Source organism: Lichenostomus cassidix, chromosome 2 (assembly GCF_008360975.1).
Source record: "Lichenostomus cassidix isolate B80296 chromosome 2, HeHo_3.0, whole genome shotgun sequence".
Lineage (NCBI taxonomy): Eukaryota > Metazoa > Chordata > Aves > Passeriformes > Meliphagidae > Lichenostomus > Lichenostomus cassidix.
In genome coordinates this window covers 24,571,849-24,591,210 of record NC_139482.1, presented here as the reverse complement: position 1 = coordinate 24,591,210, position 19,362 = coordinate 24,571,849, and the positions used below count along the sequence as shown (strand labels likewise).

The 19,362-nt window shown below is 40.8% G+C and overlaps 1 protein-coding gene across 7 annotated transcripts in view; it reads right to left on the bottom strand.

The window, feature by feature from the left end:
* Window positions 1-19,362, bottom strand: part of DYNC1I1 (dynein cytoplasmic 1 intermediate chain 1) — a 189,551-nt gene that overhangs the window by 51,507 nt on the left and 118,682 nt on the right. For all 7 annotated transcript variants that reach the window (XM_085050770.1, XM_085050774.1, XM_085050772.1 and 4 more), the window contains one exon: window positions 15,984-16,109. In XM_085050770.1, the coding sequence (XP_084906896.1) occupies window positions 15,984-16,109 (126 nt within the window). The remainder of the gene's footprint in view (window positions 1-15,983; window positions 16,110-19,362) is intronic.

Below are 19,362 nucleotides of genomic sequence, written 5' to 3'. Positions count from 1 at the left end.
CTGACCTCAGTACCCACATCTGATGAGTATAAGGCCCTGGAGACTCGGCTGTCTCTGCTCATGTCCATATGCTCGGATGGCACTCTGCCCAGCCAGCAGTCGAACAAGTTCACAAAGACCTGGGTGCTAAATAATAATAACTCTCAATGGGCAATGACTACTGCCTTCAGCCAGACCTCTTCTGCAGGAAACCACCCCCGGAGCCAGCACTGCCGTACTGGTGCCATATGCCTACGCCTGACACCAGATGTATCTCAAAACAATACTTTGTCAGTGGGAAGAAGCAATCCGAGGAGTTCACAGGCATTTCTAGGCTCCAGAATACCAGGTTATATTGCAGCAGGCTCTCAGGGAGCTCCTGGGTGGATTTTCTAGTTGATTTTCTAGCGTGTGAAAAAGCCCTACCATCAGTGGCATGCTGTTGTGGGTCACTCTGACACAGACAACAGCAGGCAGTGAAATCAACTCTAGCTGAGATCATAGAATCATAGAATAAGCTGAGTTGGAAGGGACCCATCAGGATCATCGAGTCCAACTCCTGGCCCTGCACAGGGTCTATTAAGAATCACTCTGTGCCTGAGAGCCTTGTCCAAATGCTTCTTGAACTCTGTCAGGCTTGGTGCTGTAACACTTTACTGAGGGAGGTTGTTCCAGTGCTGAACCACCCTCTGGGTGAAGAACCTTTTACTGATATGCAACATAAATCTCTCCTGACTCAGCTTCATGCCATTTCCTTGGGTCCTGTCATTGGTCACCACAGATCAGAGATCAGTGTCTGCTCCTCCTCGTCCCCTCATGAGGAAGTTGTAGACTGCAAATGAGGTCTCCCCTCAGTCTCCTCCAGGCTGAACAGACCAAGTGACCTCAACCACTCCTCACCAGGCTTCCCCTCTAGGCTCTTCACATCCTCGTGGCCCTCCTTTGGATACTCTCTAATAACTTAGTGTGGTTTTTATATTTTGTCACCCAAAAGTGCACACATTATTCAAGATGAGGCCACTCCAGTGCAGAGCAGAGCAGGACAACCCCCTCCCTTGCTCAGCTGGTGATGCTGTGCCTGATGCACCCCAGGGCACAGCTGGCCATCCTGCTGAAGTGGCAGATCCTTTTCCATGCTTGAGGAAACTGGCTTAGAGGGACTAAGAGCAGAGGGACGAAGCTGTGGTACTGCTGCTTATCTAGAACCATGAAAAGGTGCCAAACGCATAGTCCTTCGTACATAGAAGCTGAAGAACAGGGACTGAACCTCTTGTCCCTTATGTCTGCCCTCCTGAGGAATAAATAATTAAAGAGGAAGGCCAGAAGTACACATGCAACTTACTCATAACCTTTTGCTCTCACTCCTGCTCATCCACTGCAGCATTTAAAGAATCTAAGCATGATTCTGAGAGCTGCCCAACCTTCTTCTGGCCAGGCAATCAGGAGACCATTTCATTCCTGCATTGCTATATGCAAATATATATCTGGCCCAATCCATCATATGGATGATATACTTCAATTGCAAATGGATTAAAACCGTCATCTAGAAATAAAACAGCAACTGAATTAGTAAATAAAACCAATTTTTCCTGACTGGTCACGGACTGAGAAGTAATGGTGTCAGATCTGAACACTCTTTCTCTGGTTTAGGGCCTTTTAACATCCTTTTTGCATCACAAAATGTGCAAGATAACTTGAAAGAGGCAACTTTGGGGTGACTTTGCTCTGGCTACTGAGTTACCTGGACTTATACAATGAATTAGAGAGTGTGTTCCTTCCATGAGTCTTGTTTATTTTTAGTATCTGCTGTTGTGAATCTGGATATGTCTGTGTTTCATATAACTGTCTAAGTATTAGTTGTATTTAAGAAAACAGCAGAGAGAATGGCAACAGAATTACAGCTGGTTTTGAAATAAAATTTGCAAAGGAAGTTAAAACATGATTTATGTGTACAAAAACCTTTACCAAAGAGGTTACCTCTTAATTCTAAAAGCTGCAAATTCCAAGACTTCTGTACTGCTCCCCTCCAACTATCTTCCTATTAAACTATGAAATAACATCTAACAGTTTTTGTGCTAGAGATTATTTGTGGTACCATACAAAATTCATCTCTACTAAAAATAAAATAAAAGGAGTTGACATCCTTCACATATTAAAAAAAATAAATAAAACCAAACAAACACTTCTTCAAACCAAATGTCAGAATTCTGTTTAATTAAAAAAAGGAAGTTTATACTTGGTTATGGTATGTGTCGACATCTATCTCTTTGATTTACAAGGGTATGGACGGGAAAGAACAGATTGCTTTATTCAAGAGAAAGAAAGGAGGGAGGGGGGCCCAGTGTGACAGGAAAGAGTGTAGGCTGTATTAACTTCAGTGCTTGTTAAAACATGAAGGATTAATGGTAGAAAGGGAGGGAAGAATTGTGAATGTCTCCAGTTTAGGATCTTCAAAAATGTTTGGGGATTCTAAGAATGTCTCACCAGACCACATGAAAGCTGAACAGAGAGACTCAGCCACACGACTGCTCTAAATCCAAAGTTGGTATTGCTCCACTTATACCATCAAACCAATGGAGCTGAAATGTAGCCACAAATTAAATTTATTTTTATTGAAAAAGTACTAAGTCCTTTAAAAGAAGGAAAAGAGTATGTCAGGAAACACAGCCTTTCTTAGCTGAGTACACAGGGTAGGTAACTCTGGCATCTAACCTTAGTGCTGACATCTGCGTATTGCAGTAGAATCAGAGCACTCTGCCCAAGTCTGCAGAAAGGCAATATCCAGCCTTATGACTTCATTTTAAATGGAGCAGAAAGCTGGAGTTTTCTGCTTTCATCTCTGTAACTCCAGGTTCAGCCCATACAACTACAAGAGTAAAATAATCAGGTAAAAAGTCCACAAGCTGCCTTGCCAAAAGGGAATCTACATTTTGGCCCTTTTGGAAAGTGCATTTGCTATTATTATTAATTCAGCAGTATCACGGTCACTTAGAAAACCAGCAAAACTGCTTGCTGTATTGCAAAAGCAGATAATCATACTTCTCAAATGGGATACAGGAAGATCCTGTGTGCATTTATCCATGACTGCAACAAGCAACCAATTCAGTAACCCTGAATTACTGCAGACACACGTAAGCCTGAAAACACAGTCCTTGCTGAGCATCATACTTTGTCAGACTGACAGTGAGATGATTAAAACCTGGAGAAATAAGGAGTAATTTCATAACAACAGCACATCAAAATAAAGTTTTCTTTCCACCCAACTACTTAGATGCTAAGTACCCAAACATGTTTGTTTTCTCTGATTAGGACCTGGCTGCTTATCAGATCACAGGACAATTAATGTCCCTGTGCCTGCATGTTGGAGAAGAAAGCACTTCCTTGCTTTGTCTATTTTATTTAGGTCATGATACTCTAACAGTTATTCATAAGCTCTCTTAATTGTTTTGATTAAATTATTGACAAGCCTGAAGAGATAGGTCTACACCATCCTTTCAGACCTGGAGCCTGAGGACACGTGTCTCTGGGTGGAGCACGGAGACCTTCTGCCGTCCCCGCTCATTCCACAGGCTGGCCACAATTTGGAGCAGATGGTAAGTGTCAGCTTGAGCATGGCAGGCTGGCATTCAGCCTGCATGCAGCAGGGCTCACTGGTTTCAGCTCAGCATTAGCCAAAGACTTCTGGACCAGAGCTGCTGTAGATGCAACCAGTTCAGGACATGGGTCATGGTGTCACTCCTGCCACCACTGCTAACTATAGCTGCATGTTTTGTGGCACAGAGACCACTTTTTTATGATGGGTTTGTAACAAAATCCTTACTAAAGCATCTTGGTCTGATGAAGGCCTCTAGAACTGTGCAAATAATAGCATTACCTGAAAAATTTACTTGGTGCAGTGGTCAGAAATGCCAGGCAAGAAGCATCTTATTTTAAGCACTGCAAATGAAATCAGATCTAGAGAAGCACATACTCAAAACATCATGCAAACCAAAGCCTTCTCTAAGTTGCAGTTAGCCAATTCCAAAAGCATTTCTAAAGATGAAGCCATTTCTATCCAGCAATTACCTGGGGACCCTGGCTGTGAGAAACAACTCTGGTCACTTTTCCTGAACTACTTCTGCATATTATCTCTCTAATATTATCTGATACAGAACACAGGTGTAGTCTTGGCAGCTCAGCCCCATGCTCATAAAGTGCCCCAGCCATTTTGCTAAGGACTTAAGCTTCTTATTGCTGCACACTTCTCCAGGCAGAATCTCCTCCCTGCTGGAACCAAGACCAGGAGCAAGGCTGAAGAGTCCCTATGCAGAGGTGCTCCCATCTAACACTACACAAAAGTAGAAGAGATCTGCCAGAGACTGAGGCGTGGGTTAGGCTGGGATTTTGGTGTCCTATATTCTTCTCTTCACACTGAAAGCACAACAGATAATCACTTGATGGCGAGTTCTGGAAATACCAGAGTCAGACTTTAGAGAGCCCACAGAGACGGCAAATTCCAGATCTGAAGAACAGGAATAGAAACACAAGTTGTACTCGTGCAGTGGTGGTGGTTTTGTGGTTTCCATGGCAGCAGTTTCTCAATGCATTTGATCAACCAAACTATGTGAAGCCACAGATGAACTAGAAACGAGTACAGATGCTTCAAGAACAATTATCTACAACTCAGCCTGTGAAGCTGGATGTAGTAGTCACAGCTGCTTGTAAGGGAGTCGCAGATAAGTTTCCAGAGTAGCAATGAGTCCAAACCTCCACAAAAAATGCAAAGGCCATGAGAACTGAGGCACAGTCAGAAGACAGAACATAGCAAACCAAGAACACTTTAAAGCCCTATATGATGAAAGAACTTTACTAACTCCATGTTTTCTCAGAAGTCCATGAAGCTAATTGTAATTAATTCTTCTAAGTTCTCCATTATTTTAGTGACTCAAAAGCCTGCTCATAGCCAAGCAAATTGGTAAGTGCTTTTCTTAACAAGCAATTTTTTAAATTCAAGCCTACTGAAAGTGAATGACCTCTGTTTTGTGAGGAAAGAAGGATACCCTGATGTTCAGCTGGTCCTGGGAAGACAATAGACTTAGAGACAGTCTCAACCCAGCTGACTTCCACAACAATGTCAGAGACAGGGAAGGGAAAAGGAGTATGAAGTGTCAGAGACAGCCTCTGAAGTGAGTCAGAAGCTCACTGAATTGGCAGTGTTGGGAGGCACATCTAGAGATCGTCTAGTCCAACCCCTTGGTCAGAGCAGGACCAGCCAGAGCAGATTGTTGATGACTGTGTGTAGCTGGGTTGTGACTGTTTCCATGGATGGAGACCCCACTGCCATCTTGTCAAGCTTCTCATCAACCAACACCCCCAAGTCCTTCGCCTCAGGGCTGCTCTGAATCCCTTGTCAGTGCAGTCTGTACTTGTGCTTGGGATTGCCTCTACCCAGGTGCAGGACCTTGCACTTGGCCTTGCTGAACTTCATGAGACTTGCACAGACCCACCTCTCAAACCCACGCAGGTCCCTCTGGAAGGAATCCCTTCCCTGCAGTGTGTCAGCCGAACCACACAGCTGGGAGTGGTCAGGGAACATGCTGAGGGTGCTCTCGATCTCACTCTCCACATTGCTGACAAAGATGTTAAACACTGACCAGTGGGGCACCACTCATCACTGGTCACCACTTGGACATTGGGCCATTGACCACAACTCTATGAGTGCAACCATCCAGCCAATTCCCTACCCACTCAGTGTTCCATCCATCAAATCCCTGTCTCTCCAGTTCAGAGATAAGAATGTTGTGCAGAACAGTGTGAAATGCTTTGCACAAGTCCAGGTAGATGATGTCAGTAGTCTAAAGACTAGTAGGCTTTTATATTTGCCAAAATCCATCACTTTCACTAAAGCACCTTTTTATAAGTAGTGTCATTATGTCATTGGAAATAATTGAAAATAACTGAATATTAATTAAACATTGCACATAGATGTGGAGATTGGGAGGCTGAGAGGCACAAATAAACAGCTATCTAGTGGAAACACAGAAGATACCACAGGCAAGTCTGTATTTAAGAATGAAGGTGGGAACATGAGTCGCTTTCACAATGTTCATGTCTCCTACAATAAATTACTGCAGAGATTCTGGTATCAGTAGCCTGACTCTGCACCCAGAGAGCATTAGGAAGCACCTAATATCACAGAGGAATAAATGAAACTTCCCATTATAGACAATTTTTAATTCTTCTTTCTCCAAACAAGCCTTAGTTTTCTGAAATTTCACGTCCTGCTTTCGTCACCCACAAGGTTATGCTGTTTGGTTTATACTATTTTTTTCCATAAGTAGCTTTGTAGAGGAGGAAGGATTGAGGTAAGTGTCTCAGGGTCAAAGCCTTAGCAACAGTAAATCAGCACAGTTATGCCATCTTACAGTTGCTGACTCCTGGAGTATCAGAGGACCACATTTTGCTCAAAAACCAGCATCCCTGGGTCATTCACTCTCATCAGTGATGGGACATTTAATAGCACATCTTTATCCTGCCAGGAAAAATGGACTTATCCCGGAAAACTCATGTCAGCAGCTCTGCACAATTCCAGTCCAAATTCAGCTTAGTCTGTTTATTTATGGATGTAAATATGAGATAGCAAATGTTAAGCATGTTTTTCTCTCCATGAAATGACTGGTGATTTAGTATATGTTCCTGAACAGTATGGAACTGAAGTGGAATCGATATATTTCTTAGCTACAAAAATACTAAACGGTGTTATAAGAGCAATCAAAATGAATTAATCACAGGTTCTAATGCACTCTGACACATTTTTTGTAGAGATAATGAAAACACTCTAATCTTTCCAATATGAGAAATTTTTAAAAGCATATTGGTTCTTGCAGGTGGGACATTTGCTCATCATCTTATGCTAAAATAAATGTACTTTAGCTTTTCTTTCTCTTTGCCCCTCAGGAATCATCTTCCAAGGATAATATCAGTATCTCAGCCACGCAGCAAGTACTTCTGCTTTCTCTTTGTGGGAAGCAGGGAGTGTTAATCATCATTAAATCAATGTTGACCGTATATAAAAGTTCTTTTCAAAGAAGTACTTGTCAGTCATCTAGCCATGGGGGCAGAGGGTGGAAAACTGTTGATTTTAGACCTAAGGCAGTGGACAGTTGTATCCTGGGCTGTAATGATGGATTCCTTGGTTTCTAGGGCCTTTTACAGCACTTTAGAAGAGTAACTGTTTTATATTTTGTGCCAGGTAACACAGAAAGAGGCTTCACTCCTCACATAGAGCTCCCACAGAGACAAAAATCATGAGGTGAAATAGTTTTCTTGAATTTGGACCAAATGTACTCTTCATTGCAAGTAGTTTGCCCTGAAAACAGTTACATAACCCAAACAGAAAAGTCATGCCTATGGCTGTTTATCCATCATTTGCAGTGCAGCAAGGGAATTGCATGGTATTTTACATCCTTCATGGAAAAAAATTTAGTGGAAGGATCTCAGTGACTTTCTGATTTCACATCTGATCCTGCATTTCTTGTTCACCTAAAACCCTTTTAGCACTGGGAGTTTCAGATATACAAGAAAAACTATAAAACATAATGTTCACATCAACAAAGGAAAATTGGGTTCTTTTTCCCTTCCTTCCTCCCTTTTTACACTAGGTTATGTTGAAATGTAACCAAATCAACAACTACTAAACTATAAAACAACCCCAGGAACAATTGCAGGATTTGATGATTTTTTTTTCTCTGCGATTTTGGGATAGTGTGACAAATCTGCAATTTTTATCAACAGAGATTTTCAAAATACTGAGTCGAACAAATAATGTCATGTGTTTGTAAGTATCAATAATCTAAGCCATCTGCAAAGGAATGGTTTTGCAAAGGCATCTCTTTCAGGACACTGTGGATTTTGTCACTGCTTGAGGTTTTGGCAAACCATCAATATCACTATAATTTTCTCTTATGAAATATAGTTTTTGACTGAGATCTTTTTTTTTTTCCCTTAGCTAGCTGAAGTTTAAAAATATTGCATGTCTAACTCGGCAAATTCAAAGGTTATGTTTTCTCCAAATTGCATATTAGATACCAGTAATTCAGAAAGGTATAATGCAAGTTATCAGTGAAACAAGGAAACTTAAAAAAAAATTTAAAAAAAGAAAAAGAATGTTCGCTGTATCAAGTAGCCAACATATTCTTTAGATTTGGTCTGAAAGGAACACTGTGGAACTTTAGGAAGAGAAAGAGCATCTTTACATACAGGTTCATTACAAATCTCTATTTTCACACTTGCAAAAAGCAAAATGCTATTGCTAGTAGTGACAGCGTATCATTTAAGTGTATGACATCTACCCCCTCCAAAAAAGGCTTAGAAGTAAGAACCACCTGATATTTTCTACCCAAGACAAGCAAATTTGTCACTTCCTAGTTATTTGATTCATAATTGAAATCTCAGTTTCAAATGAGGACGATGATCTGTGTTAAGCATTGCTCTAAGTAAAGGAGCATTCTGTTGCTAGCAGACTTCCTATGTATAAACAGAGCCCTCAAGTAATTCAGAATGTTAATTCTGAATTACTGTAATAGGGGAAGTGCACCCACCTTTTGTATTAGCAGTCATTTCATGGACTGACATGGTGTACAATAATTTTGTTATGTACATTGGCTTTGATGGGTGTGTCACTCTTCAGGGTTCTGTACAAGACAGCAAGAGATCCAAGTCATCATGGAAAAATCAGCTTTGCTAAGGGTTTGGAAAGATACATGCCAAGGGAAGGCAGGCAACTTTGTGACATCCCTTTGGCCTAAAGAATGACGCTCTCTGACCTTGCCTGGAAGAAGGTTTCCTTCTCCCACTCTTGTTATGAAAAATATAATTGAGTTTTGTGGATATAAGTCAGTTTTGAGTGACTTTAGGACAAAAAGCCGAAGGGCAATGTGGAAAATATGGCATACTTTTTTTGAACTGCAGATGCTTGTAGATTCCATGCTAACAGCTGTGGTGTTTCAGCAATAAAACAGGTGATTTCAGGACTGGCTAAGACATTGTGACAACCAGAATATATATTTTCACCTTTTCAGTGGCTTTTCTGTCCTCCCCCACTAATGCCTTTGACAGGAGATAGGAGACAGGAGACTGTCCCTTGTACATGTGGTCCTTTGTCCCCTTCTACAAATCTGCTGCATGCAGGTGTCTCCTCTCACTTAAGACACCAAAAGCCATTTTCCAAGTACTACACTTAGAATTCAGATGTGTGGGTGTAACTTCTACTGACTCACACACAATCTCCCCACAAGTATTGGCACACTAATCTGAGGCCAAATTATAGTTATTTTTAATCATCAAAGGCTAGAAGTGGTGTAGACTTCAATGGGAGGAGCAAAAAAAGACAACTGGTATCAGCTGAGAACTGGGGGAAGAATCTGAAACAAAAGCCTAAGAGACAAGACATGGGCTTTGGCTTACTGAAACCTTCAAGGCACAAACTGTGCTCTGTATTTCTACATTCGAAACACAAACATGGCAAAGGAAAACAGTTTTGAAATAGGAACAGCATGAGTATATCCTTCTATCACAAGCTGTAGCTGAAACTCTTCTCCTCCCCAGTCATCGAGAACTTCCCCCAAGCTGTAATGCAAAACGGCATACCTATGCTCCTGCATTAATTATTAGTGTGCAGATGACCACGTAGTCACAAAGGTAAGAGCAACAGAGTGTCCCAGAGAAAAGGCACCACAGAGCTCTACATAGCTCCACAAAAATCATCCTACCAATGATGCACAGCAGGAAACAAAACAGAAATGAAAACAAAACAGCTCTTTTATCTCTGAAGAAGCCCTCCTTGGTACGACTGACAACATTTTGGTATGTGTTACAAAAGTCTGAAACAAATTTGGGATCCTGGGTGCTGAGGTATTCCCACAGCTGTCTCAGTATCTTCACAGGCAGACATTCAGAGCTCCATTTACCAGAGAACTACTATGAAAACGGGCAGAATCTGATTGATGTTTAGGATCATAGGGTCATGAGGAAATTCGGGTTGGAAAAAACTTTCTCTTTCAAAGAAGGGGTTTGTGGATTTTTTGGGAAAATTTGCAGTCAGCTCATAGCCACATGTCTTCTCTGACATTTACAGCACTTTAAAGATTGACCACAGGTACCCTCTCTCACTACAAACTGAGAAATTAGATAAGTCTGCTCTGAAACTGGACATGCTGGTTCTTCAGATTGATTTTACTGAGGAAATTCTGTGAAGCTTAGAGGGAGTTCAGGGTCTTTCACTTCTTTTATGTCCCTGAAGAGCTGAATCATTGCTTGAAACTCAGCACTAACAAGATGACGAAGTTTTTGTGGAAAAGCACCATTATAATAATGAGAGAAAATTTTCTTCCTTTTTAAGTATTTCAACCATACTTTCTGGACTTTCCTAAACTTCTTGCAGTATCTCTTTTCTTTTGAAACTGTGGAGGGACTGAGCTATAGTCTGGCTTCCACAGAGAAGGAAACTCAAGGACAAGAGGAAAAGGAGGATATTAGTCATTCATGCTTTTGCCTCAGCCTGTTCCACACACAAGTCTTGTGGATTTGGGAGCTCAGCACCTTTAGAAGGCAGGCTGCTGGAGCAAAAAGCACATCTGAAGGAATTTATGTTGATTTTGAAAGAGCAGACAACAACAAAGGAACCAAATCGGAAAAAAAAGAAGGCAACTCTGGCCAATATCAGCCACTAAATATAGCCTTTCACTTACCTCAATGCATCTAATTCTAAGATATGCATTTATGACTCCATCCATTTAGTTGAAAAGGGAAAGACCACACCAGGATAAGCAATGAAGAGTGGTCAAACACATAACTTAATGGCAGTGTATAGAAGCCACTACAAAAAAACTAGGGGAGAATGAAGCATTTTGTGGTGTGGCTGAGTAGCTGATTTCTGTACCCAATCCACCAATATTTTCCAAGCATGGACAGCTTTTCTTGAAATTAAAATAGAAGACACAAATCCCCTATCCCACAAAAAACCTGACAGTTTAGTAAAGCAATGGAACCAACCAAGTAAATCTGACTGCATGGCATTTTAGGAAAAGGACAGAAATAGCTGCAGCTATTGAAAGTGATATACTGCTGAAATATTTTTGTGATTATGCTAGAAGTCAGTCTGACTCTTTGAAAGAACTCTTAAATGGTTACTGCTTCCTCAAATAAAAGTTGCTTCATATGTGCTCCCCTTCTTTAAAAATACACTGAATGGAGTTGCTTCTAAGTGTCAGTTCTGTACTTCTCACTGCTCTTTTGAGATATTTGGATACGACATAACTGACAAAGGGGAAATAAGTAGATCAGGAAATAATCCATAATAAATCGAAAGACAGTCAATGCAGTAAGTTTTTCATTCCTGTTATCATTAAATTGGGTGTAGTAAAGTGTAGTCAAACTTTCCAAACACAGTGCAGAGCCCTCCAAATCAGAAAGTAACATTCAATTTAGTTTATTTGCATGAAACTAATATCTTCAGCTGTCTTTCTCCACCCCTCCTCTCCTGAAATGATAGATGTTTGAGGCTGAGATCCAGATACCTCAACCAACTTTAATAACCCCTCTTTAGTTCCAGAAGAAAGGAAATGGTTTGTAATACCCTAAAGTCCCTTAGATACACTGATTATTTCTTTTCCTTGTGACTTCTCCACAGATCAGCTCTAATACAAAAGCTATGAGATCTGAGGAGCAGGGCTGTATACATGCTACAGACCCTGCTGAAAGAAGGGTTATAATAGCTCAGACTACTATCGACTCACCAATCTACTGCAAACACTGAGCTCTCATTTACCCCACTTAACCAGATATGTTGCTGCTAAGTTTCAGATACTTCTTTAGGCCACTCTGGCTTAGAAAGTTTAGATCAGACCACAGTGGAACAGAAACATCATGGGCAGAGATGACGAGTAGTTCAAATAATCCTCATAATTAATGGGTAATGTAGATTTTTGTTTGTATCTTCAGGGAAAAAACACATTAAGGACACATAAGCACTTTCTGAAATAGACAGACATACTGAGAAATATGGTTGGTGCTATTCTACCAATCAAAGGTATGGGAAGGTTCACATACAAGGCCAGCCCCATGCATTGCATAGATTGATATCGGATTGAGCACATGTTGAGTCAGATCATCAATAACTGTGCCATATTATTTTTGCTTTTGTCACCCCCACCTAAACACAAACCAACAGCAGCTGAGAGAAGCAGTGTGAGCCACTGCTTAAAATTTTCCCAAACCAAGGGAGAGTCAATGTGATTTCCATGTTGTAGCTGGAATTCATTCCATCTCTGTATACTGCCAAACCAACCCAACTAGGAATGACTCATCTGCAGGGTCTCATAAAGCACTTCTGAAAGGCATGTGTCTTGCCTTTGGAATGCACTGGATTACACCAATAGTTTGTGATGCTTCAGCATGGGGGAAGAGGACATCCCTGACTCTTCCCTACAAAGATATTCTCAGTCTGCAGTCTGCAGTATTAACTGCATGCTCAATTTATTTCTCACTACCTAAGGAAAGCACTGAGTCTTCATTCCTTTGGCAAATGGAATCACCCTCCCATTCTGATTTTGCTTCTGAGACAACAGTTTTTGCCTGTATAGGAAAACAAATGAACAAATTGCCCAATCCCTCATTCTTCCCTGTTTTCCTATTTCCAACATTGTGGTAAAGAGATGTATGATGAGCTACAAAGGAAAAAATGTGGGAGTCACAGCTAAAATACTGTCAGCATATAAAGCAGAAATATAACAACCCAAAGAAGGGCAAAAATAAAACACATAAAAGGAAAAAAATCCCATAGGAGGTGAGAGTAGAAACCAGCAGGACTTTCATTTAGAAAGCATCTGATAGATCACATAGCAGCAGACATTAATTAATGAGTAAACATGTCCACTTGGCTGATTGTCATTTTTCCTTTAATACATATTAACTAAAATTGAACCCAGTATTTGTAGCACAACATACTGTAAAGCTATGTAATTTACTACCACTTAAATTGTATTAATGAGCCAACAACTTACTATGACTTTAAACTGGGTAAGAATTTAATATTTAAAGAATACACCACCCCTAACATTTGAGAACTGAAATCAAATGTTTCAATGACTGGAGTTAGGCAAAAACATCCTTGCCAGTAGATTTTTACATCATTGCCTGTCATGGCTGATAGACAACTTTAGTTGAAGCCCGTTGGTTCTGGCAACTTTAAGCATTGCATATTCTCCTAAGTAAGATTTAAAAAATCTTACATAGGAGAGGTAAAGAGGTAAAGAAAATGAAGAAATTCCATGGTACTCATCTCACTTAAATCTGTATAATATATCAGGAAAGACAGAAAAACACTGAGGGTCCTGGCTTCAAGAATTTACCAAATGTGCACAAGAGGTATCTGAAGTTCTACCTGCTGCACTCCAGCCAGCTCTTTAGCTGTCCAGAGATGCTTCACAGATCTATCTCTATGGATGTTACCAGAACTCCTGAGGTGAAATTTCTTAGAAGTTGCTCAGAAATGGCTTCATAAACCTATTTACTGATTTGGCTTCTCAGAAGTGGCTTGCAGAAGCTCATTGACGGTCACACCTGAAATGAGTTTCTACTGGTTCGTGTCTTGCTCTCTGAGCTCCAAAAATCGAAAGACAAAAGGTAGATTAATCACCATCTTGTAGGATTTATTGAGACCACTTTTTATAGAAAGTCTTTGGGAAGGAAAATAGAGGCTTACTGGGGAAATATGCTCAAAGTACTGTTTGTCATATCTGGGCAACCTAGCTATAACAAAAAGGTGTGTGCTCATTTTTAGCTGTTGGGCTGGACTGTTGTTACGTATTTTGTGAAACAAAACTGGGCCTCTCTCAGAAGGCCTAGAGAAATAACTGAATCAGGACTGAATAAGGGAATGTTTCTCTAGCAAAATGGTAATATAAATTATATGGGGCTGACTAAGTCTGATTCCACTAACAGAATAACATTATGATCTATAGAACTGAAATCCAGACTCTGAGCTAAGATACTATTTTTTTCTTATTTTCCATCTGAGTCAGTTTGAGCAAAACCTGTATTCAAGAGACCAAGTTGCATACTTTTTTGCTTCCCCATTTAATCACATGTGGGTATCCCCATCTGATCTGAAGATATGCAGAAAATATTTCACATCAAAAGCCCTATAATGGTGCTTCAAAGACAGATCTAACTAATAATGGACTTACACTGCAAATTACCTATGGTCAGTTTGAAAAGAACATAAGTATTTCCCATGGGCAGAACTGATGTCCTTTAGCTGAAAGAGGATGAATCCAGGATACATGTGCAAGCACAGTGTCATATGTGTCTCTCAATTCACAGGTTTTAAGGTTCCAGTTCTAAAAATGGGCATATTGAACAATGTGAGTATTAGACAGAAACTCAGCCATGCCAAAAACCTTGCTACCACTTTGTCCTTTGCTCTTTTTCTAATGGAGAGTGTAGCCTGTCTCATTGCTTTCAATGCAGTGAGTCATATATTCCCTGTTTAAGTGTATCTAGATAGAACTTCAAATTAATGAAACAAATTGCTATGTCTTTAATCGATCTTCCCGTGTGTACTCAGTAAGGCTATCCCAAATCTGGTAAATATCTTGCAAAACCAATCTAGTTTAAGGATTATCCTTTCTAGAAATGCCATCTCTTCTCCTGAAAATTTTGTTCAAAATATTAAGAAGCATGTATATCATAGAAGAATCTGAACATGGGATCTGAGATAAGATCTTAAGCAGTCTGAAAGAACACAATGGCTGCCAAATACGATATCCAGGAAAATACAAGTCCTCATTTCAAAGGTAATACATGCACACACACATACATATATATATATATGTACATAAATCTGTATGGCATATTTGCAGACCTAAACTCCTTGTGAAGTTGTTTTTCAGTATTGCAAATTAGAAAAATATGCCCAGAATTAAAGGTTACTTAATCGGGTTGAAGCAGCAACTTCAAATCCAGAAACTCCCTCCCACTATGTTATATCTGATAATGTACCCAAGTCCAAACATAAACTTAGTTCAAAAAGATGTTTGGTCCTCGAATGTAAAATGACACTTAGCTTACACAATTAGCCAGGTAATACATATCCTTCCAAGAGAAACAATTTTTACCACAGAATTATCTGCATTTTACTAATCTCTGATTGTTAAGTTTTACTTGCTGAAACTTTTCCATATGGCTTTTTGAATACCACTGTCCTGTATTTAATTACCAAGGAGGGATATTAATGAAGAGGTTTGAAATTTGGCCCAAGCCCTGTTCCACAGTTTAGACAGCTTGATGGAGATAGAGCTAGTGAGCTGAACACTTCTGTCAATACGAAGCTGTGCCATTCCACACAAAAAAGCAGTGGCAAAAGAGGAGTAAACAGACATACAGAAATAAAACACTGAACTATTTTCAAATTTTCCATAAAGTTCTAAACCAGCGTAATTGTAAAGTAGCGCTGAGTGACGTGAAGCACTATTTTGCTGACCTAGAGGACAGTCAAACGGGAATTGGTGGAGTAGTTCTTGTAATCAAGACCATTTTGATCAAGCCGGAAGTCAGATGCATGTCCAAAAATGCAAAGTTTCCTACCCAATTTTAAAGGCAAAACATGATATTGAGCAGAACCAAGGCAAGGGTAGGCAGCTTGAGTGCAGAGGATGCGAGGAAGTTAACGTGGGTGGGAAAGCATGTGTTACTGCCTGGATGAGGAAGTGGTACACCACAGTTACTTCATAAGTGTGAGGGATTTATGAACTAAATCTCCCAGGGACTGTTTTAAATAGACAAAGAATGACATGCAGCCCTGACAGGCTTTTGTTTCAGAAGGCTGGTTGCCTTCTAAAAACACTGGACTGCCACTTGTACTTTTACTAAAAATGCCTATTTTTAACCTTAACCTCTTCATATAAACAGAGGGGAGATGCACCATGTTTTGTCTAGCATAAAATCAATGGCTCCCTCAGTCTTACCTGACAATGGAACACATATTCTGGTGTGGTTTTCTTGAACTTCATGTTCCATACCAAAGCTACCCCATCAGGCTCATGTGGAGCATCTTCATTATTGTTGTAAGATGCAACCATCAATTCAGGGTACTAGAAAGGAAAAGAAAATGCAAATGAAATAACACGGATGGTGAAAAACCTACACAAAATCATATGAGACAGAAATAATCTACACTAAATGTGCAATATCTGGTTTTAATTAAAATACATGCTAGTTCAATCATAATATACTGCTTCATGTTAGTTTTACATTTTACTCATCCCTAACATCCTTAAAGCCCCTGATACTTGCTCTCTATCAGTTATTCTCAAATATCACAAAGGCAATGTTATTTTCTGCAGGTAATTCTTAGAAAAGACAACTAGTAGAGTACTTCTGAAAGGAATGAAAAGGAAGGAAGAGGAAAAATTAGAAATCTTGAACAATTTTAATGTACTTGCTTAACCAGCTCTTCAGGGACAAACTGCTGTCTTAATTGATTTTAATAATAAAAACACTATGACTGTAGCGTTAACTTGCTTTTATTCTGAAATTCACTTTTTTTTCAGCATTCCTGAAAACTGGTTTTTCTTATTTCATTATGCACTCATTCACTTATGCACAGAATCAGCTTGAAAGCTCTTCTTGATTATTCAAATGGCAAACAAAACATTTTCTTCACCGATGCTCAATTCTGCAAGATGCTGAGGTCATCTTGTAAAGTACAGGGTGACCTTGAATTCCACTGACTCAGTAAGATTGGTGCAATGAGCACTCTAAAATCAGATCCACACTTCCTTGTATATCCATTTCCACTGTTGTATAGAAGTAGATATGCAACAGCCGTATGTATTTGCTTTGTTTAAATATACATATCTATATATGCATAATATCATGTATGAAAAATAAGAATTTCACACTGTCTTGATGACCTTGCATCATTTTAAAACACTGTAAGAAGTAACAGTTTTTCCCCAAAATGTCAATTATTTTCTGTCTACATAATAACTCCCAGTTGTCCACTCTCACATGTTTGACTCTAGGCATCCCTGGTAACCTCTGTCCTTCCCTCTAAATATTTGACTATTTAGAGGGATAAGGATGTGGACCTTACGGCATGTCCAGAGAAAAGCATGTGGCTTCTGCAGACCAATGAGTCAGCAGCTCAAATTCTGCAAGACCTACGCTCTCCTCTGGTAAACTAGAAATTCTTTCCCTCAAAATTTCTCAATATCTGCAAATTATTGTCACTTTTTGTCTTTCTCAGGTAAATTCCTGCCAAACCATCCACCACTTTACAGGAGAACAGTGCAGCTGGTAGATGCAAAGGAAGCAGGACAAAGAAATTGCCATTTGGGAGCTGTGAATTTGGTCCAAAGGCACTTTAACAATAAAAAAGCCCCAAACCACCACACTTTATATCATTATTATTGGGGTTTGAACCTCTCTGCTCTCAAAATCCATTTGGAAGAAATAAAGCACACAGCTATAACTTCCGCCATCAGCAGCTGTTACTTCCCCCTTTCAGTACACTTCCACGGATGATGCATCAAAGAGCTGATGATTTTTCTATTCAGGCTCATCACTTCAAATGAGCCTGGACCCATGTGTGGAAGGATCAGCAATGACACATGGCCACCATAGCCTCCCCTCTCCCATTTTAAGGAAGCTCTGACTAGGTTGTACATCATCCCTCCAGAACCTGGCTGCTGGCTCAGCTCGTAGGGACTATTTAGCACCCAATTCACATGCAGGGGATTTAGAGGATGCAGTAGACCAACCATGTCATTTCCCTCCTCAAGAACTGAGGGAGACCTGAGGGTGGATTAATCCCACACCTCTCTGGACACAGTTATGCCAGCCCTGCCCTCAACTTCTCTCATCCATCTCACCCCTCTCCTCTCTCTCTCTCTCTCTCTCACTCCTGCAGCAGAGCTCACAACCACTTCTGAACAGCAAAGTCAGCTTCTCCTTTGAACCTTTTCATCCCACGCTGGCCCATGTCCAAGTAAACAGAGTGTGCAGCAGGCTCTTGACAGGGCATCACGTTTTGGCTGAGCAGGTTGGGTACCACTCACAAGTGGCTGAGCCTGCAGTCATGAAGGGGCAAATACCTGGGCAGGCAGAAGTGAAATCCCTCCCGCCAGCCTGACTGCAACCAGCTAGGGTGTGAGACCAAAGTAGCAATTTTGAGGCACTTTGGGGCTGGTTCATGCTCCTGGGAAGTTTAGTGAGCATGGTTAGCATCGTGTCTGGCCATAAACAAACACTGACTCAAATCTTGCTGGTCTACTGGTAGGTTTTGCAGTCAGTTCATGCATTTGACTGGAAACACGGTTTAAAGTTGACACAAATGCTGGGGTCATACCTAGCTGGGTAACACTGTTATGAGGCTTTTTGATTGTTAAAAAAGCAGAGCTAAGTGAAGCACCCTAAATTCTTTGTGGCATTGCACACTCCAATGCCCCACTCAGCCTACTTCCATTTAGACAATTTCAGTCCTCACCAGGTGCACAGGTGTCCTGCAACTGAAAACAACATGGAAATCATGCTGTACGAAACATCATTCCAGGCTGCTGCCTGAGAATCAGGACAGACACATTGCTATCCCTGAAACCATGGTTTCCTGGCTTTAGGCGATCTAAGATAGTTCCTGTGGACACAGTAAGGTGATATCACCCTTTCTTTGTGTTTACTCTCAGTCTGTTAGGCCTTTCCCTAAGATCCCTAACTACCTAAGCCATTTTCCTATTGCTCTGTGGAAGAATCGAGGGGCTAGTGGGTTAACTTGAATGGTATGAATTATCCCACGTTTGAGACTGTATTCTGCATGTGACTGGGAACAGAATAACTTGTTTAATCAATACGTCAATGTCCTTTGTTTGATTAAGCTTCTATTTGCCTCCAGGCTGTTTCGCAGCAGCAGTTTTATCGCAGAAAATTGAGCAATGTGTTCTGCAGTTCCCATGATTATCCAAGTTATTCTTTGGCACAGTGGACACTGTCATGTCCTGGAGCATGTGTGAGCAGCAGAGCTAGTGGTTAGGTGAAATACCTCTGTCTGGCTCCAGCTCCTGTCTCATGGATACAACTCAAAGCAGGCAAGACAGGAGGCAACTCCATACTCCCTAGCTACCATAGGGCAGCATGCAGAAGCCCCCCCCCCCCCCGACCCCAGGAGCCCCTGCTGGGGTGCCAGGGAGCTGAGCATGAGGAGTTAAAAAAGAGGAAGGCAGGAGGGGCCACCCTGAAACAAAGAGGTGGGAAGTAGAACATGCCTTCAAGCCCCAGGGGCTGAACAATTACATTTGGCAGTGCTCTTCTGAGGCGGCTTTTTTTCTTGCTGCCCTGGGAATACAGTAA